Source organism: Stenella coeruleoalba (genome assembly GCF_951394435.1).
Source record: "Stenella coeruleoalba genome assembly, chromosome: 8".
Classification (NCBI taxonomy): Eukaryota; Metazoa; Chordata; class Mammalia; order Artiodactyla; family Delphinidae; genus Stenella; species Stenella coeruleoalba.
In genome coordinates, this window is record NC_137154.1 from 38,210,874 (window position 1) to 38,237,698 (window position 26,825).

At 50.1% G+C, this 26,825-nt stretch overlaps 1 protein-coding gene across 6 annotated transcripts in view; it reads left to right on the forward strand.

Annotated features, from left to right (window-relative positions):
* The window catches only part of USH1C (USH1 protein network component harmonin), a gene marked incomplete at its 3' end in the record, with an annotated part of 52,435 nt that overhangs the window by 22,476 nt on the left and 3,134 nt on the right, over nt 1–26,825 (forward strand). For 2 of the 6 annotated variants that reach the window (XM_079928074.1, XM_079928073.1), the window contains exons 14-24: nt 148–272; nt 4,563–4,612; nt 7,572–7,724; nt 9,066–9,182; nt 9,722–10,204; nt 13,487–13,606; nt 14,625–14,675; nt 21,741–21,782; nt 22,329–22,382; nt 22,716–22,815; nt 25,606–25,712. In XM_079928074.1, the coding sequence (XP_079784200.1) occupies nt 148–272; nt 4,563–4,612; nt 7,572–7,724; nt 9,066–9,182; nt 9,722–10,204; nt 13,487–13,606; nt 14,625–14,675; nt 21,741–21,782; nt 22,329–22,382; nt 22,716–22,815; nt 25,606–25,712 (1,402 nt within the window). Of the gene's footprint in view, nt 1–133; nt 273–3,388; nt 3,463–4,562; nt 4,613–7,571; nt 7,725–9,065; nt 9,183–9,721; nt 10,205–13,486; nt 13,607–14,624; nt 14,676–21,740; nt 21,783–22,328; nt 22,383–22,715; nt 22,816–25,605; nt 25,713–26,245; nt 26,342–26,825 lie in introns of all 6 variants that reach the window. The other 4 variants (XM_079928072.1, XM_079928075.1, XM_079928076.1 and 1 more) reach the window with 4 other exon arrangements.

Sequence of the window (26,825 nt, forward strand, 5' to 3'; positions counted from 1 at the left end):
ACACCTGATTTAGAATACAAGTGCCAGGGACTCGTTTTCGTCACAGCTACAACCACGTGGCTTCTCCCCAGGCTGGTTGGCGTTCCCCAATAGGCAGAAGGCAGGCCTGCAAAGGTTCTGACTCCAGTCACAGGCGTCTTATTTCAGGATCGTGGAGGAGGAAGAGAATTTTAAGAAGCAGTGGGAAGAAGACTGGGGCTCAAAGGAACAGCTCCTGTCGTCTAAAACCATCACCACCGAGTTGCACCCAGTACCCCTTCGCAAGCCAAAGTGTATGTATCATGTGCCAGGGGAGAGGGGGCTTCCTTCTGGGGCTGGGGATGTCTAGACAAAGATAGAGGTCTCCCGCCACTCACCACCACCTGCCCAGGTGAACAGGCCATGGCTCTCTCTTCATGGAGGGGCAGCCAGTTGCCAGGAGCTGTCTGCCAGGGCATTGGGATGGCTGGGATCTGCCTGCCTTCCTTGTCCTGGGGGCCTGCTGCCAGGCTCTCCCCCATGACACAGACTCAGGCATGTGCCCTTGGACTTCTGAAGAAGGGCTGGAGAGCTGTGGCAAAAGCGAACTGCTGATGGGATTATCATCCTAGTGTGTCAGGTGTTGTGTCCTCCTCTTGCCCGGTTCTGAATTGGGGCTGGGGTAAAACAGCAAGAAAGAGGGGAAGGGGCTCACGTGAGAGAAGGACTCTGGTGGTCCAAGGCTGGTGAGCAATTGCAGGAGGAGCTTACCGAAGTGCCCCTACCGCCTGCATCCCTGTGTGTGGACTGCAGTCATGCCACTCCGAGGATGGAGCCGGGGAGAGAACTGTGTGACACTCCCAGGCACCAAACTGCAGCCATCCTTGGGCCTCAGCAACCTCTGCCCTTCCCATCTCCTTTCTTCCTCTGTCCTGTGTTCCCATGTCCACTTGAAGTCCAGGCCCCCACCACGTGCTCCCCCGTCCACCTGCTCTCCACCCCAACTCCCAGGATGTCACGTCTCTACAAGGGGCAGCTCACACCACCAGGGCAGGGTTGGGGGCTCAGTCTCAGTGCTTCTTCAGTGGGGTAGTGGTGGGGAGCCAGGAGCCAGGCAGCTTGGGGGGCCGTGGCAGTCACAGGTCCAGGATGCCTGGTTGGGCCTTTACTCGCTGACTTGACAGCTGTTTCGATTTGTACTTGACACAAGGCAGATTCTACTCCAGCTGACTGTGCTCAGCCGACCTTGGACCCTCCCAGTATGAGGCAAGTCTGCACCTAAGCACCAAGGTTCCCCCACTTCCCCTGTGCAGCAGCCATTTGGGATCCTGTGATGGGGTCCGGACAGCTTTGGCCCCAACTTTGAATCATACTCGAGCCCTAGAGGGACATCAACTTGCCAACCCAGGCCACTTGGGTCAACAAGAGGCGCAGGGCATCTGGATGGTTCCACGTCACCCCTCCCTGGTGCAGGGCAAGCATCTCCCAGCACATTTCTTGCTGGAACCGGGGCAATGTCATCTCGGATCCTCTCCGAAGGACAAAGCACTTTCTCATCAGCCGCCCCCATGACATTCGGTATGAGTTGAGGATGTGGCCAGAGCTAGATTCCCGGCGAATAATCTGTGCCTTAGACAGGTAGCTAATTTGTTCTTTGGAGTGAAATAGGAGCTTCCGAAAGAGAGAAATCGATTTTAATTGCTTCTCATGAAAGTAATCCCAGTCAATTTAGTACCTTCCTAGAAATTGGGTCTTGGCCTCAAAGCAAACACACCCTCTCAGGAACTGTGAAAAATAAAAGCCCTTTCTCTAGCTATTTATTCAGTGCTTTTCGACCAAATCAAGCTTCTTGAATAAAAGGAGCAAAAGCTTTCCCTTTGCTGGAGATGTAAATGTCTTCTAAGGGAACGGGAGGAAGCAAGTGATTGAGGACCAGGCTCTGCCGGCCTGAGCTGAGGCAGCCAGGCCACCGCCATCCATTTGCATCTGCATCGGCAGTTTAATTTTACTTTGGAGATTAGGCAGGAAGTGCAGGAAGGCCTCTGGGCCAGCTCAGTTCCCACCTTTTCCCCATTCCTCGAAGGCTGGAATGGTCTCTGCCTTTTAGGGCCGACAGGCCAGGCTGCAGCCAGCCCCTCCCTGACCACTCTTCAATCTGGGGGTCCAGTCAGCTGACAGGTTCTACCTGACTCAGGTGTCTTGTGCCTGTGTGGAGCCAGCATTTTTGAACAGACAGGAAAGAGTGTGAAGCATCTCTTGCCTGGAAAACGAAGCCACTCATCCTAATGATCAGGGGGGACCGACTGCTCCCCTCCCCGCCTGCTTCCCAGGGGCTCTGCCTGCCTACCCACGACCGACCTCAATGTTGAGCAGAACCTCAACATTGCACTGAGCCCTCAAAGCCAGGACGTACAGTCACAGAGGCCCCAGAATAGCTTTCCTTAGCAAAAGCAAAAGGGGGCAGAGGGGTAATTAAGGTTCCCAGAGCTGGAAGGAGGCTTGAAAGATAAGAAGTTTAAATAAGAGCTTTCCAGCCTTCTCATCAAGAACCCCATCTATTAGCCCCCAATCCCATTAGACCCCATGGTTTGGAAGTTGAGTTTTTTCCTACTACACTATTAAGTAATCATTTGTATTCACTGTTTTATTAAGCAGTCCCTCTTGTTAGCAAGAAAGCATCAGTGTTGCATTGTTGAGTAAATATAAACCGAGCCAAAAGCAAAGGAACTTACGTATAGCCTTTTCATAGGTTAATAGGCCAGCTCTTCTAATTAATAGTTTGAAATATTAATAAGCAGCTCATAGCAGACTCAAACACTACTTTCCAGGGCACCAGGGAGGCCAGAGTCCAGGTTAGCAATCACTGGAAAGGACAGTTTGCTATTCTCCACATTAGGTCAGAATTCATGTCTTTCTAAGCACACGCGCCCCTTTTACCCCTTGGGACCTCCTCACCTCCTCAGGATCCCAAACTTCTGTCTGCTGCCCCCACACACAGTTCTGACATTCCCTGGGGACCCAGAGCTCCAAGGGTGATGAGAAGAAGCTGGGAGGATCTGTTTCCCATTGCAAGCCCTTGGCATCAAACGTGTATAGTACTCAGATATTCCTGTCATCAGTACTGCACCTCCTGTTTCAACCAAACCCCCTGCAAAATGGATCTCATGCTGCTGTCAGATCAGAGGCCCCTGTTGTGAGCCCATTTTACAGATGGAGAAATGAGAACTACCGAGGTTGAAAGCACTGCACGCACCATCCCAGAGCAAGAAACCTTTGCTCTGGATTCCTGAGCCCTGTTCTCGCCCCTGACCTCCCAGCTCTCCCATGGAGTAAGCTGGTCACAGGCCCCCAGGCACACCCAAGCACCTCTGGCCTCTTGATCTCCCAAGTCCTTCTTGGTTCACCAGCTTCCTCCTCTTTTCCTGGGTAGATGATCTGGGAGTGGACCCCGAGTTTGACCCAGCAGATGACCTGGACGGAGGCACGGAAAAGCAGGGAGAGCAGGTTTGCGGCCCCCGCTTCGCTCCCTGGCCTTGCTGCTCTGTTTGCCCTGCCCGCCTCCTCCTGCCAGCCCTGCAGACACCCAGCTCTGAGGGTCCAATATGTGGTAGGGACTCCTGGAGTCCGGGAAGCTCCTCCAAGCCCCGGCTTGGTCCAAGCACTGCATACAATACCTTAAGGACAAGACTCACGGCCAGGCTGAAATGTCAGCTGGAACTGCTGGTTCAAGTATTTAATACTACCCAAGCCTAAATTCTTTCTCTGCTGCTCTGGCCTCTCCCCCAAGACTCCCTAGACCTCCCCAACATCCAGCAACTAAGAGGATAGTGCTGGGTCTAGCGGGGGCTTTCTAGATCCCGTTCCAGAGCTCAGGCTGGTCAAGGGTGGGTAATTAAGCCATCACTTCTGGCCAGGGAGCTTCAGCCTTGAGGTATTAGCCCATCCGTCATGCTGTTGCCTGGGGAAGGCAGGGGGCTGGTGATCTGGCCTGGGTGGGGATATGCTTTTCTGGGGGCAGATCTCCTGCCCACTGCTGCTTGAGCGTCCTTCCCTGAGCTGACCCTGCCAGAGCCTTCTCTTTCGCGGTTGAAAGCAGAGGACGTGGCCTGCTCTGTGAGACAAGACAGTTTTGTTCTGTCTGACAGTCGTTCTAGGCAGAGACCCAGGCTCCCTTTTGTTTCGGGTTGTTTCTTGGATGGAGGAACCTGACGCCAGTCAGGAGAGGCCTCGTTCAATGGGGCTTTGTGTTTGCAGACTGTGGCTGTGATGGGGAAAAGCGCATCCTTCTACAAGGGGCTTTCTCTTTGACTTTCTGGCACTGACTGCTGAAGCCAGTGTCCTGGGGGAGGCAGCTGACAGTGGCCCGGGGCCTGGGAATCGGGCCCTTTCTCAGGTGGTCTTGGGCCTGCTTTACAACCCAGGTGAGGCCAGGTAAGTGGAGAGTCAGATAGAGGGTGCGGTTCTGCTGTTGAATTTGCCGAGGCTGCTCTTCATCTCACAAAGCCGCGAGTTCCTTGGGAACCCAACTCCTCCTGGCTGCTGCCCACGGATGCTCTGGCTGAGCTGAACTGCATCTCATTGCTTTGTTCTCTGTGTTCTTATAGCCTTTGGATGGTTTTATCGCTACGATGGCAAATTCCCAACCATCCGGAAGGTAGGCCAGGACTGGGTGCTGTTTGCTGCTGAGTTTGCTGTTGGTTTTGACCTTTTCCAAACATTGTTTCTTCTCCTGTCGTCTCTCAACAGTGTGACCGCCTGTTCACTGGTGGGGGGCTAACCCTGTCTGTGCCTCTCTGTCAGACTGATGTCAGATGGCAGGGCGCTGTCACAGTGGCATCGTGGGGGAGGTATTCATGGGCTGAGACCTTCCCAGGTACCATCAGGCACTGCTGGGTCGGCACCAGCCCCACTGGGCACGGGACAGGACAGAGCCATGGCAGGAAACTTCTGCTTTGTTTCTCTGTCAAGTAGAACCAGAGGCCAAGACCAGAAGCCAAGGTCAGACAGTGAAAAATCAAGTTGGGTGCAGGTTATGAGACACGCACACAGAGGATTTTATTTGAAAAAATAATAAAAGGAGATGTACAGGTAAAATCTTTTCCAGGCACTAATAACTAGATAAATGTAAAAGAACTAGCCTCTCCTCCACACACACCTCCCATCAGAAATCATGTCACTCGAAAATCACTCTTGGTGAATAGGAAAGCTTATTTTCCTCTATTCATTAGTCCAGTCATTCCAGAAATAGCTGGTGTTTTGCTTTTCATTTCATTTCCAAAAGAGAGAAAAATTGCATCTAGGTAGAAGCAAGAGCGCATCCACCCCATCTGCCTCTCCTCTCAGTCTGGACCAGAAGGAATATCTGCCATGAATTTAACTGACAGCTAAAGGACAACAGAATCATGTCCCTCATGCTGGCTCTGAAAATCCATTGACATTTTTTCTAGAGTCATGTGAGATGCTTTGTCTCCCAGCAGCTGGAGCGAAGCCCCCAGGTAATACAAGTGGCCCTCTATGGCCTTGATCAGCAATGCAAAAAGTTCCCCTTATTTGAAAAGATAACTATTCAGTGTCTTCTTGAGCCCTCTGGGTCTCAAGGCGCCCAGGCCTGTGACCTCACAAAGTCTATTCCAGCGCCTGAAGGATTCATGTTTCTGACTGAATCCTTTTCCCAGGACGGCTTGAGTAAATCACGGAGACCAGCCCTACTTGTAGGAGCCCGCCATCTGGCAGGCAGGCAGATTCACACACAGCTAAGTAACACGTACGGAGAAGGCTAGTGTGTGATCAGTAGGCAATGCTGTGGGGCAGCTTGCCTTTCTGCATCAGTAAGCAGGTACTTTTTTCTTGGGAATGGGACAGAAACTGTCATCTCTGCCTGCCCCACCCAGGAGCCCTAGCTCTAAAATCTTAACACTGGTGTTTTTTTTTAAACTAGTAGAATGGCCATGCCTATTATGATGGTCCCTGTGAGAGGCCATGCCCTTAGTCTAGCAAGCTGCCATTGGGTAGAATGTTTCTGGCTCCTCTTGGGGAATTGTCTGAATTGATAATATGATAGTAGGGATTCATCTATCAACTGAGCTGAGAGTCTAGTGAATGGGGTAGGAAGGAATCAAGCAGAACTCTGAAGTAGTGAAAACCATTTTCTCAAGTGGCTCACAGACTGCTCTGGGGGTGAGTCCCCATATCCTAGATGGGGAACCTGTGCACAGAGGTGGGGGTAGTCTTTAGGAGGGGAGGCAGAATGACTCGGTCACACGTCCATAATGACCCATCATGCCCCTCCAGCTGTGGACAAAGTTGTGTGTCCATTGCTGGGAAAGTCAATTCCTCCTTCCTGGCCTTGGATGCTGGGATGATTCAGGAATTCTGAGAGCAGGCCCTAGGAAGCCTTGTGGGTTTGGGGGTGAGCTCAATGAACGTGCAGGCTTCCTCCTTCCCCAGAGTGTTGACTCTCTCTGCTGGCCCCTGTGCTCCATGCTGTGTGATGGGGTCTGACGCTCCCTCCTACCATGCTCCATTGCCCCCAGCTCATCAGAGCACCGTGGGGAAGCTCAGGTCCAAACTCTGGCGCCATCACTTACTAGATGTTTGACGTCCAGCAAGGGACTTCACCTTTCTGAACCTTGGCTCTTTCATCAGAAGGGGGGTAATATGTATTTATGAGATAATCAACTTTTAATCCCTTAGCACATAGGTAGTCCATAAATCTTAATTTTCTTCATTCCTTACTGCCTGGCTTCCCTGCAAGCCCATGGGAGAAGCAACCAGGAAGGCAGACGTTGTGGTCTAATTCAAACAGGAAAAAGAAGTCTGTTTGCCCTGCATCTCCTTCCCCCAGTCCTCTTCAACCCTGATGGCCAGTGAAGAGCAGTTAGGCCATCCTCCCTACCTTCTCCTGCCCACCATCTCCCAGTCCTGTAGTTTCTGTCTAGGCCTCAGTTCAGGAGACTAGTTCAGAGGGAACAGTGGATTTGGACCCTCCAGGATGAAATGGTCTGGAGTTTAAGCATCAGGACAAAATCTGATGTCCCTGGCTCTGGGCTCCCAGGTCGGAGGCTGACACCCTTCTCCTCTAGCTCAGGACCGGGGATCTGTCCCAGATTTTCTCTAGAATCTACCAAGATGCACCTGTGATGTCTGAACATCCAGTTGTTGGAGAAGGCATATGCCCAGATACTAAGAAATAAATACAATGCTTTTTAAAATACCGCGCTTTGAAGCTCACGAAGCTCTTTCATAGATGTTATTTCATTGGCTCTGAATGGCAAACCTGTGGGGTAGGTATTTCCCGCATTTTGGAGATGAGATAAACCAGGCCCAGAGAGGTTAAGGAACTTAACCAAGGTCACACAGCTTGTTAGTGAACTAGTAAGCCAGTTCTGGCTGGCACAGGGAAATGTGTCTCACTCTGTGATGGGTAGCAGCGTCCTGCCTGTCCTTAACCTTAAGTCCAATGCCCAGTGTGGTGGCGCAGAGCTAGGGGAGGGGCTCACCGTGGGGTGGTTGCCTGCTGTTGTCTGAAGACTGAATGCCCTGTTTGCTGTGCTGTGCCAGTGTCAACACTACCTTGTAACCCTTGTCTTATAAACAATGCCACATCTGCTCAGAAAGGAAAGGATAAGAAGAAAGCCAAGTATGATAGCCTTCAGGAGTTGAGAAAGAATAAGAAGGAACTGGAATTTGAGCAAAAGCTTTACAAAGAGAAAGAGGAAATGCTAGAGAAGGAAAAGCAACTGAAGATCAACCGGCTGGCCCAGGAGGTATGTGTCCTGCTCCCAGGCCTGGTGAGCTTTCCTGGGGCAGTTTGGTTGGTCCCCACCACGCTCTCAGGGAACCAGATGGAGTTGCTCTTCCCAAATGCAGTCCAAGGATGGAGTGAGCCTGGCCTCCTCCCCAGGCTGGAGAGTGACATCTTCCTACCTACCCAGAGTCATCTGAGACTAGCCTCTGGCTTAGTGTACGTTTGGGATCGAGACGGGCCCGCTTGCTCAGGGGCCTCTCTGCCCAGATTGTAGGTCTCGGGTTAGCCTCTATACATGTGGTTAGAGATTTGAGTCTGTCCTCTACTCCCATCACCCCCAACCAGAGTATGAGCCCAAGGCTAGGCCGCTCCACCCTCCGTGTGGCTGTGAGGCTGCCCTCCCTGCTCAGGGTTTGAGTCGGAGGCTAACCCTCTGTTCAGCTGTAGATCTGAAGTTAGCCTTCTACCCACCTGTCATTAGATCTGTGTCAGTTTGACAGTTTGACAACCCCCTCCCCAACCCAGGTTATGAATCCAAGACCCGTTTTCCCCAGTCTGCCTTGTGTCTGAGGGTATGGGTCTGAAGCTAACCCCTTTAGGCAGGTGGGGGGTCTGAGGTCATCCCCCAATTAATCAGGCTGTGAGTTTGAGGCTGCTCCCATCAACATGAGATGTGTCTGAAACCTCTAGACCTCTTCAACCCAGGAATATATCTAAGGCTGTCCCCTTCAAGACATGTCAAAAGTAGTCTTCCAGCATATTCCTGTTTCCTAGGTAACTCCCTAGCTGTTGGAGATATTAACTGGTTTCGCTTCTCTTTAATGCTTCCATGAATCAGAATGCCAAACTGATTAGATTACAAATCCAGAGAAGTCCTGAAAAATGTGAAGTGCGTTAGATCTCTCATTAGGAGCAAATTAGCTAAAAGATTAAAGATAAAATTGAGCTTGTGCTCCTGAGGACAAGGCGGCCTGGAGGGGAGATGAAAAAGAGTACAGTTGAACTCTTGGGAGGTGCTGAGAGCCTATAAAAGGACCGTACTTGGAGAATCATAAGAGCCTCAGGGTTGGTGGGGATCCTAGGGGCCAGCTAATCCCACGCAATGCACGAGCTCCTTCTCCGATTTTGCCTACACCTGCCGTTAGCTAGCCCAACACCCTAACACCCCCTCCCCCTTATCTCCACCTCCTCTGGGGCCAGGTGGAACAAGCCTGGGGCTTTTTCTAGGTAATTGACACACCCAACAATTCTCTGGGTTTTTTTAAGAAGTGCTTCTGTTCTACTGATTTGAGTGTGCCGCCCACATGTGACTCAAGTGTGCCCTCTGTCCTCTCCATTTTGCGCCGGCCTTGGGTCCCAGGTATCGGAGACAGAGCGGGAAGACCTTGAGGAATCGGAAAAGATTCAATATTGGGTGGAAAGGCTCTGTCAGACGCGCCTTGAGCAGATTTCCTCTGCCGATACTGAGATTTCAGAGGTAACAGAGCCCTTCTTTCCACATTAGACCCACCCTGGGGACAGCGGGAGGCAAGATGGCCACTGGCAAGCTTCACTGTCCAGGGCCGCCAACCAGCCCACTCCCCCTTCCTCTCTTGAGGAGGGGGGCATATCTGTATTTCTGGGATTATCTCCAGAGTGACCACTAAGTCCCAGCTCATCTGAGATGATCCCGGTTAGGCCTGTTGTCCTGGCATAACTACTCAGATGTCCTTTTCACTGTCAAGTGTGTTCCAGTTTAGATGACTATTTGTCTTCTAATTGGTCATCTAATGGATTATATGGTTGCCTTCTTACCACCCACATAACTTGGGGCTCCCCTGCAGTTGGGCGCTCCCTACTGGCCACCTCGTATGGGATCAGCTGGGCACCCAGGTGGCAGAGAAGTGACACCCCCATGGTTCTGGCTTGAGGGTGGTGGGTCTTCAGCAGCAAGAGAAATAAATAGATGAGCATTATACTCGATGTATTGTGAAGTGGGGCACTAAACAGTTACAGAACTTCCTTGCAACCCCCCAGATGACCACAGGGCTCCCGCCTTCCCTGCCTTCTGTGTCTCCCCTGGCCCCACCCCTGAGACGCTTCGCAGGTGGGCTGCACCTCCACACCACTGACCTGGATGACATCCCCTTGGATATGTTCCACTATCCCCCCAAGACTGCTTCTGCCTTGCCTGTGATGCCCCACCCTCCACCCTGCAACCCACCCCCCAAGGTCCCCGCGCCCCCTGTCCTTCCCTCATCAGGCCACGTGAGTGCCTCATCCTCACCCTGGGTGCAACGCACTCCACCCCCCATTCCCATCCCTCCCCCACCATCCATTCCTACGCAAGACCTCACTCCTACCCGCCCACTGCCCTCGGCACTGGAAGAGGCACTAGGCAACCACCCCTTCCGCGCTGGGGAGACAGGCAATCCAGCAGAGGACTGGGAGGCAAAGAACCACAGTGGGAAGCCGGCCAGCTCTCCCGTCCCTGAACGGAGCTTCCCACCCACCCCAAAGGTACTACCTCTGTTCTGCATGCTATGCTGGGAAGCAGGAAGAGTGGGCCGGGCTTCTGTTTCCCACGTCCTCCTCTGTTCCTGTGAGTGGAGACGGGAAGAAGCATCCCCCCACCCCATTTTCCAAGAACAAGCGCCCCAGCCTGCATGTCGTGGATGTCCTGCATGTGTGTGGTTTCTGCTGATTTTGAAGTGCTGTATTGTGCGGTGAATTGCCTGTGATAGTGGGGATGAGCAACATTGTATCAGTGTTGATTGCTCTCTCTTTGCTCCACTTGGCTAGTATGGGCTGGTAACGTTCAATGTAGTATTTGCAAGGCTGTGTTAATGAAGAGCCAGAGCTCTGCTTATATGACAGGCAGTTGTTTCTTGATATCAGCTCAGAAAGCCTTGAACATGGGAAATGAATTCTCTGTTTAACAGGGGAAAGGGGGGATGGGAAGCAGGGGAGCAGTATTAGGCTCTGTAAATGAGGTGATAACACTGGCCAGTAATTAGGGCATCACTGTGCCATTTTCTATGGCACTAGCCAACTGCGTTAGCTTGAAGCACAATGCCCATAAATTTCTGGCCAGCTTCCAGCTACAGAAAAAATGAAAATGGATAGTTCCTAGAAAGCTCCAAATTTACTACTAAAAGATTAGGGATCTTTTTCCTGGATGTCAGCAGGGAGAACAGTGATCATTCTCAAAAAGACGTGTTTCTCATTAATTGTTCTTAACCCAAAGCCTAAGAGGCGATCCCCAAGGAAGAGATGGAGCTTTGATCCTTTGGAGGGAAAAACAAAATATTTCTCTGCTCCAGTAGCTGTGAGGCTAAGACTCTAGTCAGAACTACAGCAGCGCATGTCAGCTAAGAGTGGGGGTTTGCGGGGAGGCTAGTCAGTGGTTCCCGATCAGTTGTTTTTATTAACCTTTCCTGCATGGATTTGAGTTCCTGCATGAAGTGCAGAATAAGCATCTCAGGGCATTCAGGGGCGCTTGGGGGAAGGAATGTGGGAATGAAGGAAGTGCCGGACGCTGACGAGGCTGCAGCTGCCAGCAGGGCACTCTCAGAGGGACTCCCGGTGGGATCCTGAGCCCTGAGCTCTGGCAGAGAGAAGTCTGTCTGTTCCAAGGATGTCTTGCCCCAGAGCCCAGGCAGCGCAGTTTGCAGGGGCTGAGTTAGCCTGGCAAAGAGGCCCACATCCTTCTTGTGAGTGGCCCCCACCCAGAGGGGCAGCAGCTTTCCCTCAACAAATTCAACTCAGTAATCAGTTGAGCACCTTCCTTGTGCTTCCGTGTGTGGGACTGGGGAGCTGTGCTGAAGCGGACACAGAGGCAGTTGGCCCACCTGTGCTCTCCAGGACTTTGCTATCTGAAGGATTAGCAGCTGACCAGGCAGCATTCAGCTATAAAATTGTCACAGGCTAGGTGCTGTGGGAGAGATTCATTCTAATGGGAAGTTGAAGGCGCCTCTGTAGAGCTGAGCCTTGAGGGATGGTGATACATGGAGGATGGGAGAAGGGCATTGCAGGTGCAGGGGACATAACGATGACAGGAAGGAACTACCCAGGTTTGAATCCTGGCTTAGTCACTGGCTAGATGGCTTTGGGCATGCGTTATTTCATCTATCCGAACCTAGGTACCCTTGTCCATAAAATGGGAATGCTGACGGCACCTACTTATGACATGGATCAAATGAGTTAATACATGAATTCATTCTAAGTTAATACTCGGGAGAGTGGCAGGCACGTAGGAGGTGCTCAATAGACATTACCTACGCTCAGTGACAGATCAGGGTACAAGACAATTTGGGTGAAGCTGCAAGCGTGAAATCGGAGGAAAACTGCAACCTTTTGAGTCAGGGTCAAGATTCAAAAACAGGGTCCAACTTTCTTGGATTTCTCCAGGCATCACAAAGTTCCCACTGTTAGTTCCTGATCAGAGCAGAGAGAAGGTTAAAAGAGACTCTCCCCACACAAGGAGCCTCTGAAGAACTGGACCCTAAATCTCTTAAGTGACATCAAAGCCAGTGTTGTCCCTGATGCGGAGGCCAGGGGTCAGCTGTTTTGGTCAGCTTCATCCTGCTCGCGTCAGCACTTTGGCCCATGCACCGCTGACCCTGCCCAACCTTCTCCTCCCTGCATGCTACTGGCGAGTGGTCATCAGTGCTGCAGTAGGACGTGTGGACCATCACACATCTGCACAGTCAGCCCCGCCGCCAGCAGGCCTCAGGTGGTGGAAACAAACACGTGTATCAGGTCGGCACCTGTGCCTGCCACACAGGCACCTGCCAGGGGAAGGTTTTCAGAGCCACGTGTACTCCCAGGCACTGCCCCATACATCCACCATAATACTGAGTCATTCGTTTACTCAGGTATCATGTTTAATGAGCACCTACTATATGCCAGACACCGTGCTGGGCACCAGAGAACCGCCACAAAATAGGCAGCCCAGTCCCTGTCTGAGACTGTCTGGTGGAAGGACAGACAAGTAAGCAGGAAACTCCCACACTACCAGGGCAGATGAGGGAAGCACAGGTGCTATGTTGAGGGGAGGGGGTGGAGAGGAAAAGCTCAGGGAATGGTCCCCAAAGGTGGTGATACCCAAGCTAACACCTGGGCAGGTAAAAAACCCTGAAGGCAAGAAAACCGGGCATTTTGGAGGCTCAAGTTAGGCAGTGTGAGAAGGGCGAGGAGTGGGGGATGAGGCTGCCAAGGAGAGTAGAGAAGCCCATGGGGGTCGAGCCAAGGAGTTTAGTGGTCAGTGGGGACCCGTGAAGGGTTTGGGGCAGGGCTGTGACCCGATTTGTCTTGCCCAAGATGATCAAGTGGGTTAGAGCAAAGCAGACGTGTTGCATTAGCTCTCCTGGATGCCGCACTTACTGGTCCTCCCTCCCAAACCCCCACCTCTGTGCCCACCCACCAGGAACAGCAGACGCTGCATGCGCAGTCCGGGAACTGCAACTGTCTCCCTTGGGAGAGAGGAAGCTGGATGGCAGCCGTGGCCACTGAGAGAGAGCCTTGAAAGTATCCTCTGACTGACAGTGCCCGCTGGCGCCCCCATAGCAAGCTCTGGCTCAAGTCCCTGATTCCTCAGAACCACCCAATAGTTTCTGTGGCCTCAGGACACACTGTGGCCAATGGACTTCTTGTCCCTGTCCCTAGGACATCCGGCAGGGTGAACGGACCAGGCCAGCTCAGTGCATGGTGTGAATTTGCCTGTGTGTCAAAGTGCTGTGGTTGGCCTGGGCCACCCGGGCCATGACCTCACATGGGTCTCTCTTTAAACTAACCCCATAGACATTTTGCCCAAGCCCACAGCCTCCACGAGGCCCTGGCGTGTCCACCATCTCCAAACCTGTCATGGTCCACCAGGAGCCCAACTTCGTCTACAGGCCAACTGTGAAATCCGAGGTCCTGGTAAGCCCCTTGGGTCCCCTCCAGGGCATCTCCAGAGGAGCAGACATGGACTGTCTCCCCTAGCTGCTACTGCCTCTAGAGCGAGGTGGGATACAAACTCACATCAGATGCCATCTTGTCACCTCCTCATTAGCCAAGAGGTGAATTCACATAGGTATAAGCGGATGTTGCCACAGCCAGAGAAATGCCTGTTTCTCACTTGACCAAACAGCTTAGAGCGCCATCTAGAAGTAATAATATGGTTCCTATCGTTAGCCCTGTTTAACACTTGAGGAAACAGAGCTTAGAGGGGTTAAGTAGGTTGTCCAAGGCAGAGCCAGGACTGACAATTTACTCTAGTCTTTCAGACTCCAAATCCCAAACTCCTACGTACTTGCCATTTTGCCAAAACCCACAGGGATTCCAGTTGCCCTGGCCTGCGCCCCTAAGGCCTGTCGTGTGTCACCCTCAGATGGGGAACTGGCCAAAGCAGATCCACTTCCCTTCTCCACTTCCTGTCTCACTCCTCACTAAGGCTGGGAATGTGGGGTGTGGCCCTGAGCGGGGGGAGGGTCTGCCCACCCCCAGTCACCCACAGCTGAGCAAGCTGGGACTCAGGTGCACCCCTTGCAAGGGTACCGGCCCCTGACAGGCCTCCCACCCACAGAGGGAGGAGTCATGCCAGAGTTTATATTCCCCTTTCAAGGAAGCCGTATCCAAATGTTAGGGTGGAGTAGCTCAGATACTCCTTTTGAGCTTTAGCTCTCCAAAAAGCACAGTTCACGCTCCTGGGACAGCCTGCTGATGCCTCCGCAATGTGTTTTCAGGCTGATGACAAGGGGTGGTGTCTTCTTGACTAGGACTAGGTAGCTGATGCATCTGGGGGCGTTGAGGGGCCCCTCACATAAATCAGGCTGTGTCTGTCTGGGGAGGGATGTTGGCCAAGCAACCCCAGGCTGGCAGGCCCAGGGTTTGGCACCAGGGGGCAGAAGAGACCTATTGGTAACATCCAGCGTGGAACTTTTTTTTTTTCTGGCAGCCACAGGAGATGTTGAAGAGGATGGTGGTTTATCAGACAGCGTTCCGACAAGTAAAATGATACCCGTCGTGTGTCTGTGGTCCTCCCCACCACCCTCTGCCCCTCCCACTCTGACCTCTCTGGGAGTGCCTGTCAGCTTGGGGGTGGCCCCAAGCGCCATCTTCCAGGAGCCTCAGGCCAAAACTGTGTCCTGTTACCTGTGGCCAGGGATTTGGGGTGTGTGTGTGTCTGTCTGTCTCATATCAGGTGGGGATCCTGGGCTTGTGAGACCCCATGGCCAAGCTGAGAAAGCAGCAGGGTCCCTGGGGGCTGGCCTCTTTTGCTGCTGTTTGTTCATAGAGGAGCAGCAGAGGGACCCCTCAGAGGGTCACAGAGGCCAAGATAGGTGGTTGCTGCAGCTCTAGGAGAGAAAAAGGGGCTGCCTGAGGTGTTTCCCTGCCCCTTCCCATGTCTTGCCTCCTCAAGGCAGATCATAGCTTCACCAAACCCCACTTGGCCCCAAACCACCATCAGGGAGGAAGTGGTGGCCCAGGTGCACAGGGCCCCACAGAAGTCCTTGCAGGTCCATGAGTGGATTCAGGCAGGCAGCCACTTATCCTCCCACCTCCTGGGGCTTACATCCTCAGAGCCAGCCATTGGATTGGCTGTCTCATTGCTGATGAAAGAGACCCCAAGATGGAGATCTTGCAGCCAACATCCTCACCAATAACCGAATATCTGACTACAGGCTGATTTGACTGCAGTCAGGGAACAAAGGGGAGGTGTCAGCTGTACAGTGAGATAGGAGGGTCTGCAAAGGAAGCTGCCCCCAACAAGGACTGAGCAGTGACAGCTGACAGCTGACACTTAGCTGTGGTATGCCAAGCACTGTTTCTTTTTTTTTTTTAAGTGTTTCTTTTATTTTTGAATCTAAAATTTCAAACTAATTTTTAAATTTTATTTACTTATTTTTTTTTAATTTTTGAATTTTATTTAATTGATTTTTTTATACAGCAGGTTCCTATTAGTCATCAATTTTATACACATCAGTGTATACATGTCAATACCAATCACCCAATTCAGCACACCACCATCCCCACCCCCCTGTGGCTTTCCCCCCGTGGTGTCCATACATTTGTTCTCTACATCTGTGTCTCAACTTCTGCCCTGCAAACCGCTTCATCTGTACCATTTTTCCACATACATGCATTAGTATACGATATTTGTTTTTCTCTTTCTGACTTACTTCACTCTGTATGACAGGCTCTAGATCCATCCACATCTCAACAAATGACTCAATTTCGTTTCTTTTTATGGCTGAGTAATATTCCATTGTATATACGTACCACAACTTCTTTATCCATTCCTCTGTCGATGGGCATTTAGATTGCTTCCATGACCTGGCTATTGTAAATAGTGCTGCAGTGAACATTGGGTTGCATGTGTCTTTTTGAATTATGGTTTTCTCCGGGTATATGACCAGTAGTGGGATTGCTGGATCATATGGTAATTCTATTTTTAGTTTTTTAAGGAACCTCCATACTGTTCTCCATAGGGGCTGTATTAATTTACATTCCCACCAACAGTGCAAAAGGGTTCCCTTTTCGCCATATCCTCTCCAGCATTTGTTGTTTATAGATTTTCTGATGATGCCCATTCTAACTGGTGTGAGGTGATACCTCATTGTCGTTTTGATTTGCATTTCTCTAATAATTAGTGATGTTGAGCATTCTTTCATGTGTTTGTTGGCAGTCTGTATATCTTCTTTGGAGAAATGTCTATTTAGGTGTTCTGCCCATTTTTGGATTGGGTTGTCTGTTTCTTTAATATTGAGCTGCATGAGCTGTTTATATATTTTGGAGATTAATCCTTTGTCTGTTGATTCGCTTGCAAATATTTTCTCCCATTCTGAGGGTTGTCTTTTCATCTTGTTTATGGTTTCCTTTGCTGTGCAAAAGCTTTTAAGTTTCATTAGGTCCCATTTGTTTATTTTTGGTTTTATTTCCATTACTCTAGGAGGTGGATCAAAAAAGATCTTGCTGTGATTTATGTCAAAGGGTGTTCTTCCAGTGTTTTCCTCTAAGAGTTTTATAGTGTCTGGTCTTACATTTAGGTCCTTAATCCATTTTGAGTTTATTTTTGTGTATGGTGTTAGGGAATGTTCTAATTTCATTCTTTTACATGTAGCTATCCAGTTTTCCCAGCACCACTTATTAAGAGACTGTCTTTTCTCCATTGTATATCCTTGCCTCCTGTGTCATAGATTAGTTGACCATAGGTGTGTGGGTTTATCTCTGGGCTTTCTATCTTTTTCCATTGATCTATGTTTCTGTTTTTGCGCCAGTACCATATTGTCTTGATTACTGTAGCTTTGTAGTATAGTCTGAAGTCAGGGAGTCTGATTCCTACAGCTCCGTTTTTTTCCCTCAAGATTGCTTTGGCTATTCTGGGTCTTCTGTGTCTTCATACAAATTTTAAGATTTTTTGTTCTAGTTCCATAAAAAATGCCATTGGTAATTTGATAGGGATTGCATTGAATCTGTAGACTGCTTTGGATCGTATAGTCATTTTCACAATATTGATTCTTCTAATCCAAGAACATGGTATATCTCTCCATCTGCTGGTATCATCTTTACTTTCATCAGTGTCTTATAGTTTTCTGCATGCAGGTCTTTTGTCTCCCTAGGTAGGTTTCTTCCTAGGTATTTTATTCTTTTTGTTGCAATGGTAAATGGGAGTGTTTCCTTAATTTCTCTTTCAGATTTTTCATCATTAGTATATAGGAATGCAAGAGATTTCTGTGCATTCATTTTGTATCCTGCAAATTTACCAAATTCATTGATTAGCTCTAGTAGTTTTCTGGTGGCATTTTTAGGATTCTCTATGTATAGTATCATGTCATCTGCAAACAGTGATAGTTTTACTTCTTCTTTTCCAATTTGTATTTCTTTTTCTTCTCTGATTGCCATGGCTAGGACTTCCAAAACTATGTTGAATAATAGTGGTGAGAGTGGACGTCCTTCTCTTGTTCCTGATCTTAGAGGACATGCTTTCAGTTTTTCACCATTGAGAATGATGTTTGCTGTGGGTTTGTCATATATGGCCTTTATTATGTTGAGGTAGTTTCCCTGTATGCCCACTTTCTGGAGAGTTTTTATCATAAATGGGTGTTGAATTTCGTCAAAAGCTTTTTCTGCATCTATTGAGATGATCATATGGTTTTTATTCTTCAATTTGTTAATATGTTTTATCATATTGATTGATTTGTGTATATTGAAGAATCCTTGCATCCCTGGGATAAACTCCACTTGATCACGGTGTATGATCCTTTTAATGTTTTGTTGGATTCTGTTTGCTAGTTTTTTGTTGAGGATTTTTGCATCTATATTCATCAGTGATAGTGGTCTGTAATTTTCTTTTTTTATAATATCTTTGTCTGGTTGTGGTTGTCAGGGTGATGGTGGCCTCATAGAATGAGTTTGGGAGTGTTCCTTCCTCTGCAGTTTTTTGGAAGTTTGAGAAGGATGGGTGTTAGCTCTTCTCTAAATGTTTGATAGAATTCACCTGTGAAGCCATCTTGTCCTGGACTTTTGTTTGTTGGAATATTTTTAATCACAGTTTCAATTTCATTACTTGTGATTGGTCTGTTCATGTTTTCAATTTCTTCCTGGCTCAGTCTTGGAAGGTTATACCTTTCTAAGAATTTGTCCATTTCTTCCAGGTTGTCCATTTTGTTGGCATAGAGTTGCTTGTAGTAGTCTCTTAGGATGCTTTGTATTTCTGCGGTGTCTGTTGTAACTTCTCCTTTTTCATTTCTAATTTTATTGATTTGAGTCCTCTCCCTCTTTTTCTTGATGAGTCTGGCTAATGGTTTATCAATTTTGTTTATCTTCTCAAAGAACCAGCTTTTAGTTTTATTGATCTTTGCTATTGTTTTCTTTGTTTCTATTTCATTTATTTCTGCTCTGATCTTTATTTCTTTCCTTCTGCTAACTTTGGGTTTTGTTTGTTCTTCTTTCTCTAGTTCTTTAGGTGTAAGGTTAGATTGTTTATTTGAGATTTTTCTTGTTTCTTGAGGTAGGCTTGTATAGCTAAAAACTTCCCTCTTAGAACTGCTTTTGCTGCATCCCATAGGTGTTGGATCATCGTGTTTTCATTGTCATTTGTCTCTAGATATTTTTTGATTTCCTCTTTTATTTCTTCAGTGATCTCTTGGTTATTTAGTAACGTACTGTTTAGCCTCCATGTATTTGTGTTTTTTACCTTTTTTTCCCCTGTAATTCATTTCTAATCCCAGAGCGTGTGGCCAGAAAAGATGCTTGATATGATTTCAATTTTCTTAAATTTACTGAGGCTTGATTTGTGACTCAAGATGTGATCAGTCCTGGAGAATGTTCCGTGCGGACTTGAGAAGAAAGTGTAATCTGCTGTTTTTGGATGGAATGTCCTATAAATATCAATTAAATCTATCTGGTCTGTTGTGTCATTTAAAGCTTCTGTTTCCTTATTTATTTTCATTTTGGATGATCTGTCCATTGGTGTAAGTGAGGTGTTAAAGTCCCCCACTATTATTGTGTTACTGTCAATTTCCTCTTTTAGAGCTGTTAGCAGTTGCCTTATGTATTGAGGTGCTCCTATGTTGGGTGCATATATATTTATAATTGTTATATCTTCTTCTTGGATTGGTCCCTTGATCATTATATAGTGTCCTTCCTTGTCTCTTATAACATTCTTTATTTTAAAGTCTATTTTATCTGATATGAGTATTGCTACTCCAGCTTTCTTTTGATTTCCAATTGCATGGAATATCTTTTTCCATCCCCTCACTTTCAGTCTGTATGTGTCCCTAGGTCTGAAGTGGGTCTCTTGTAGACAGCATATATACAGGTCTTGTCTTTGTATCCATTCAGCCAGTCTATGTCTTTTGGTTGGAGCATTTAATCCATTCACGTTTAAGGTAATTATCTATATGTATGTTCCTATGACCATTTTCTTAATTGTTTTGGGTTTGTTTTTGTAGGTCCTTTTCTTCTCTTGTGTTTCCCACTTAGAGAAGTTCCTTTAGCATTTGTTGTAGAGCTGGTTTGTGGTGGTAAATTCTCTTAGCTTTTGCTTGTCTGTAAAACTTTTGATTTCTCCATCGAATCTGAATGACATCCTCGCTGGGTAGAGTAATCTTGGTTGTAGGTTCTTCCGTTTCATCACTTTAAGTATATCATGACACTCCCTTCTGGACAAGCACTGTTTCTAAATACTTTATGTGCTTTAATTCTTTTCATCTTTACCAGAACCTAGGAGGGAAGTCCTTTACCACCCGCATTTTATAGATGAGAAACCAATGCAGAGAGATTAGGAATCATGCCCTTGATGGCACAGCTAGTGTCAGACCCTGGCTTTGAATTTGACCCAGGAGGTCAGCCTCCATAGTTGGGCTCCTAAGTCCTATGCCATCCTGCCTCTCAGGATGAAATAGACATTTAAGGGTTTTGTTATTCAAGGCACAAATAGGTCTCGAGGAGAGAGAGGCAGGAAGGTGAGGAATCCAAGGGCCCAGACTGGGAGTCAGACCTTCACCTCACTGCCCACTGACGGGGTGACTTGAGCATGAATGTCACCTCTCTGGGTCCATCTGTTGGACGAAGGGCTGGACTCCCTCTTCAAGGGCCGACCCACGATAGCGGCTTATAGGCCTCTAATCTAAATTCACATAAGACACAAGTCCTTGCCATCCGGCCTGTCGCTGAGAGCAGATTCTCAGAGGGAAGGAGAGAGGGAGGCCCATAGCCAGCCCTGCTCACTTTTCCAGAAGACACAGCCAGGGGTAGGCAGGGTTCTCTCCGTGAAAGAGAATTGACTCCACATCCTGCCTAGTGACTCCCCTTGCCCGTGGATTTGCTGCAACCCTTCCTCTGTCTGCTGCCCTGACACCCACACACCAACCTGGGGTGGCCTCAGAGCTGGGCCAGGCTAGAGACCCCCAGGCTTTTCGGGGTTGAGCCCAGGAGATGAAGGCGAGTGAGGAGGCAGGGCAGGCAGATGCCCAGGGATCCATCTGCAGATATCTGGCCCCCGTCTTGAGCCCAGAGCTTGGTTGCTGCATGCTGGGCACAGAGGAGGCTGTGACCTCCCCGTGATGCCAACCACAGGCTCCAGGGGACACTTGGTGTGGCCCAGGTGACTGTATGCTGGCGGGTGACTCCACTCAGTCCAGCGAGGCTGCATGGGCACCTGTCACAGGGCTTCCCCTTTGCTCCCACCTTCCCGTGGGGACTAACTGAGGCTTTGCTGCCCTCAGGCTTAGCATGCCTGGCCCCTCAATCCATGGACCCCGGGCTCCTGCTCTCTGTGTGTGACTCCTGGGAAGACAGTGCTTTTCCGACTCTGCTCCCCCTTCTCCCTTCTCAGCACCTCGCTTTGGTGAGAAGGGCATATTATTAGGGATATTGTTCCCACAGCTCCCACCAAGCCAGGAACCCAGAGCTGAGCATCCCCCTCCTCCTCCCCTGGCTAGGTTCTGGGGGGAGCCCTTATCTTCTAGATAAGCATTACATTAAGAACAGTGCAGGTGCTGGGCAAGCACAGACAGCCGTCCTTTGCCTCTGGGTGCCTGATGTCCCTTCCCCATGCCCATTATGTTGTGACTGGTTTCCCCAGGGAGGCTCTTGAGCAGTATTTTCCTTCTTTGGGGTCAGAGCACTGGGTGGAGAAAAGCTGGGCTTCACCCCCAGAGCCTGGACCTGGCCTCAGGTGGGCACTTGGAGGAGCTGAGAAAGGGCCTAAAAGACCTGAAGCTGTGGGCAATGAGACCTTCAGCAAGGCTGCCCAGACCACCTAGATGTCAGCAGGTGCCCCTGCCAGCCACAGATGCCCACCCCTCTGGAACAGTGCAGGATCCAGGGCCAGGGTCCTTCGAATGCTTCCCGTAGCTTCCTGCTTCTCCCGAGCAGGGGTGCTCTGGGTGTCAGGGCTGCCAGCCTCCCCCCCGAATCCCCCATGCAGTCCACAACTGCCCCCTCACCCCGCCACTCTCTCCCCTACCTCCTAGCCATTCACCGTCTTCCTCCGCCGTAAGCTTCTTTCCTGCAGTGACTCAAGGGCCTCTGCTCTGAAGCCCTAACACCCTCCCTTTGCTTCCAGGATTTCCGGAAATACGAGGAAGGCTTTGACCCCTACTCCATGGTGAGAGATAGCTCTCCTCCCCTGGGGAGTAACCCCAGGAGTGGGGGGTGGGGGATTACGGTGTGTTTGGTGCTGGTGCACTGTGGGTTCTGAGGGCCCTGGGGATGAGGCAGGGCGTGTGAACAGCCCCAAGGAGGCCCCAGCTGCTCTTCCCTGTGTAGGCTCCTTTCAAACAGCATTCCATTGTGAACTCGAGTGTGTGTGTGTGTGTGTGTGTGTGTGTGTGTGTGGTTTACAGCAACAGTTACACTTGCTGAGCACTAACTACATACCAGACACTGTGCTGTGTACTTACAAGGCATGCTCTCGCCCAGTCCTCACAGTAATCCCAGGGAAAAACGATCTCTGTGTGTGCGTGTCCATGGGCCCCATGGGGCCTGGGACCTCCAGCTGAAGACTGATGGGGATGAGGCTGTGCAAGGTCCCCTTGACCGTGTGTTCTGTGGGGCCCAATGTCCCACAGGTGCCTGGCTTTCCCTCCCACCCCTGCCCCCACCTGTATCCTTCAGGCAGGCATCCTTCATCCCCACTGTCTTTTCCCTCTAGTTCACCCCGGAGCAGATCGTAGGAAAGGATGTCCGGCTCCTGCGCATTAAGAAGGTACCCGGGCACATGGAGGTCAGGCGGGGACCACGCTTCTTTGTCCCTGCCCCTCCCATCTTGGTCCCTTGTTTCTCCTACTTTCAAGGTGACTCCTGGAGGACCCCTCAGATTCCCACTCTCCTCTTTCCCCTTGGGAACACCCCTTGCTATTGTAAGACCACACCCCCAGGCCCCGCTTGGCATCCATGCCCCATTTCCTCCCTGACGGCACTGCCATTGCCCCATGGCTTCTCCCGCCCTGTCTGTGGCCCCAACAAGAGGCTCCTGGGCGCCCAGGTGCCCACAGCCTGTTGTCTGCTTGGCTCCAAAGGCCTGTTTTCTTCTCACCAGGAGGGAGCCTTAGACCTGGCCCTGGAAGGCGGTGTGGACTCCCCGATCGGGAAGGTGGTCGTCTCAGCTGTTTACGAGGGCGGAGCCGCTGAGCGGCACGGTGAGTGGGGACCAGCCATGCCCCAGTTTGGGGATGGTGCTGTGGTTATACAGGATCCTCCAAGAAGGCAAACAGCAGCCTTCTGGGAGTGGGCTGACCATTCTCAGGAATGCCCTCCCACCTGGATCCGCCCACTCATGCATCAGTCCCACATGTTACCTGCAGGCATATGACAGTGCCAGGATCTGCAGGCACACGGCAAACCAGACACCACTTTGCCCTCGGGGGCTCCCCATCTAGTGGTGAAAACATCCTCAGAATTGCCAGGTGCTGACGATAACAGTGTGGTCTGCTGTGGGCTGGCAGAGGACTGAGAGGGTGGAGGGATGCTGTGGGAACTCTGAGGCCCCTAACCTATCAAGGGAAAGAGGGCTGCTGGGAGGGCTCCCTACAAGGGTGATACTGAGCTGAGCCTTTAAAGATAAGTTGATGCTAGCCTTGCAAAGGAGGGAAAGGGCTTTCCAGGCAGAGAGGACAGCACAAGTAAAGGCAAGAGAGAAACCATCAAAACGTTACCCGTCCTTTTCATAATGATAAGAGGCAACATCTGTCAAGAACTAACCTCGTGCCAGATGTTATTCTAAGTACCTGCACATAACCTGTGTCTGAGTAATCATGTGTATTAACTCATTTAATTCTTACAATAGATACCGTTACCACTCTCATTTCACATCTTAGGAAACTGAGGCACAGAAACGTTAAGTATAATACTTGTTCAGGGCCCACAGCCAGTAAGGGATGGAGGCAGGCCTTGAACCCAAGCAGTTTGGTCATTCGCTTTACTGCCCAGCACAAGTGCCACCCCTGCTTGGGACCTTCTGCAGCCCTGCCCCCTCCCACCCTGTGTCTCCTGTGGCATGATCTTCTTGCTTGGCCTTGATCCCCTTACCAACAAAAACACCCCTGCTGATGAGTGAAGCCTTTGTGGACCCAGCACAGACTTGTGCCTCAAACGATCAACCCATTCACCTGACACTGTCTGAAACGCCACCGCTAGTGATTTCTTCTTCCAAGTCTGGGTAGCTTTTCAGTACTCCTGAGTCCTTTGTGGAGGAATAGGTGCCCTTGAAGGAGGAGCCCCTCACCTTTGCAGGCCAGAGCAGGGAATCCCAGAGTCAGATCCCTTCTCTGCAGCGCTAGGCCGGAGTCTCTCCCACAAGCCAAGGCGGTAGAATGGAGGGTGGGTGTGGGCCTGAGGCAGGAGGTGGAGTGATGCCAGTCACCTGGGCACACTGGCAGCCAGGCTTCTGTGGGTTGCTAGGGCGAGTCCAGCTCTGCCACCCCGGGCCTTGGTGACCTCGGCCCCTCACAGCCACACCTGAGCCTTCATTTCCGCCGTAGAAGGGGGCCTGCTCAGCTAGGCAGCTGCCATGGCCCACCGCTGCCCACATGGCCAATGTGCTCCACCTCTGTCCTCATTTCCTGTGCCAGCTGAGGGAAGGGCTGATGCTGGCCCCACCTGTCTGCCATGTCTAGCAGGGAAAGAGGACCAGGATGGACGGGTGGCTTCCCGGGCCCTCCCCACCTTACAAAGCCCCAGCCCAACACTGCCTTATTGGCCCTGAGGCTGCATCTTGGGTTTGTACAAAGTGAAAATGCGGAAGCTACCTCTCCCCAGGCCCACTGTCCAGAGGAAACTGCTGTCTACAGTTCGGTTCCACACTACTTTGGACATACAAGCAGCTGGTGAAAGTTCTCCAGGAGCACATGTGTTTTAAGCCACCCTAGCCACCATCTTCAGCAACACACATCATAATCCTGTGGACCTTCATGCCTGCAAGGCTCCTGAGTAAACTATTTCAGCATAGCACAGAACGTTCTGTGGACACCAGAACTGGGAGAAATTGCTCCAAAAAAAAAAAAAAAGAAGAAGAAAGGGTTCTGAAGTTGAAGATGTGTGTTAGATCTACTTCTCGGAGAGCCACAAGGCATATTAGCATATTCAAGGTTCTGACAAGTCCTGCAGTGAGTAGCTCTGTTTAAGCTTATAACGTCAGCTTTTCTCAAACTACTTATTAGATCACAGGTCCGCTTATCCAGGAGCACCTTCAACATCACTCATCACTCATTTATTCAAGAAATATCTATTGAATTCCTATTTTGTGCTAGGTATTTTGTTAAGTGCTGGAGATGTAGTGGTGAACTAAAAAGACAATCCCTGCCCTTATGGAGCTGACAGTCTGGTAGGAGGGACCACCAGTCAATAAATAGATATATGGTTACAAATTGTGAAAAATGCTGTGCAGAAAAAAAACAGGATACTTTAATAGAATAATAGGAAAGTTCTTGAGATGGAGTGGGCAGTCAGAGAAGACCTCTCAGAGTTTTATCTCAGACTTGGAAGAAGAGGGAAAGAGCGAGGGCAGGTGCACCAGATGGGACAGCATGTGAAAGCGCTGAGGCAGGAAAGAGCTCAGTCTGCTCAGGGACCTAAAGCCGACCAGCACGGCTAGAGCACAGAGAGGGACGACGGCTCATAGAACTAGCTTGTGTTTCTGGTAACCTCCCTGGAAATGCAGGTCTGCTTCCCTCTGCAATCAGAGGCCCATACAAAAGCTGGGGTGGCAATAATTCATCACTGGTGTCCCGATTCTACTGAGCTGGGGTGAGGGTGTGTGGATGGGGTGGGAAGGAAGTGCCCTTTGAGCAACCTGGTCGATTGTTTCCTCTTGTGCTTTCTGAGCCCATATGAGCTTTCAGAATCCAAGTCAGGCCCCTTCTGCAGCCCTACAGTCACTCCCCGTTTTCCGTGTACAGCCCAGTTGGTCAGTCAGCCTTATCTTCCTGCAGGTGGCATTGTGAAAGGGGATGAGGTCATGGCCATCAATGGCAAGATCGTGACGGACTACACCCTGGCTGAGGCTGAGGCTGCCCTGCAGAAGGCCTGGAATCAGGGGGTAAGAACAATCCCCCTCCCTTTATCCCTCCCTCGCCTGCCTGCCTCAAACCCTGGCCTCTGCAACCAGGCCTTACAGTCAGGGTGCCCCATCCCAGGGCCGATATCCAAGGTCCAGGTAACTCTTGGGTGACACTCACATACCCTGTCCAGCCAGTGGTCTTAATCTGACAAGATAGAATTCAGAAAGTCAGTTTCCAACCTTGAATCCAAAAAACAAGTGGCACAGATAGACTCCAGAAGACCAGATGTGGCAACCCACCCAAGAAAAACTCTTAAGGTCTTCTCTAAGTACACACCAAACAGGAATCAAGAGAGTGCTTGAAAGCATTAATAGAAATAGAGGGCCCAAAATGGAGGAGGGGCTGGTGGTAGTTTGCTCTGGCTCATTAGACACCCACCTGGGTCAGGGCCACCACATAAGGTCTCCCTGGCTGTGCACTGCACAATCCGAGGGGGTGCCCTCCTACAGACTACAGTGTGAATGGTGCTTGCCCATGTTGTGCAATGCACAACCTGTGCAACTGTATGCAGGCAGCCGAGTCTGAGGTATTAAGTTCAGTGCCGAGGACGCTGACCGGATGGGCCTGGGACCCACATGAAGGGATGTGGAGAAGAGAAGACTCACGGGTAACATGATGACTGTCTTTAACTATCTCAAGTGCTACATTAGGGTAGAGGGAGCGAAAGTTTTCTGTGATCTTGAGGGCAGAATTGGATTGGATGGAGGGAGGTCCTGAGGAGAGATTTCCGTTCAATATTAGGAGCTATTGCATGGTAGAGGGGCCTAGTGATATTTCACAAAATTTTTATTGGATACACCCAAGCCAAGGATGCACAATGATGGATAAGCTAAGGCTGGCAGTGATGCCATTGAGGGGATTCAAATGTTAGGAGCAGAAAGCTAGGCCTGAAGTTCCCCAATTGGCTGTGCATCAGAATGACCTAGGGACTTCGTTAAAAATGCCGTTTCCCAGGACCTAACCTCTGATTTCCAGGCACCAAGTCCATGAATCTAGAATTTTAAGGAATTCCCCAAGTGATTCTGAGGTTGATGCCTGGCCAGGCTCTGCAGATCAGCATTTGGGAACTTGGTGTCATTCAAGGACCTGGC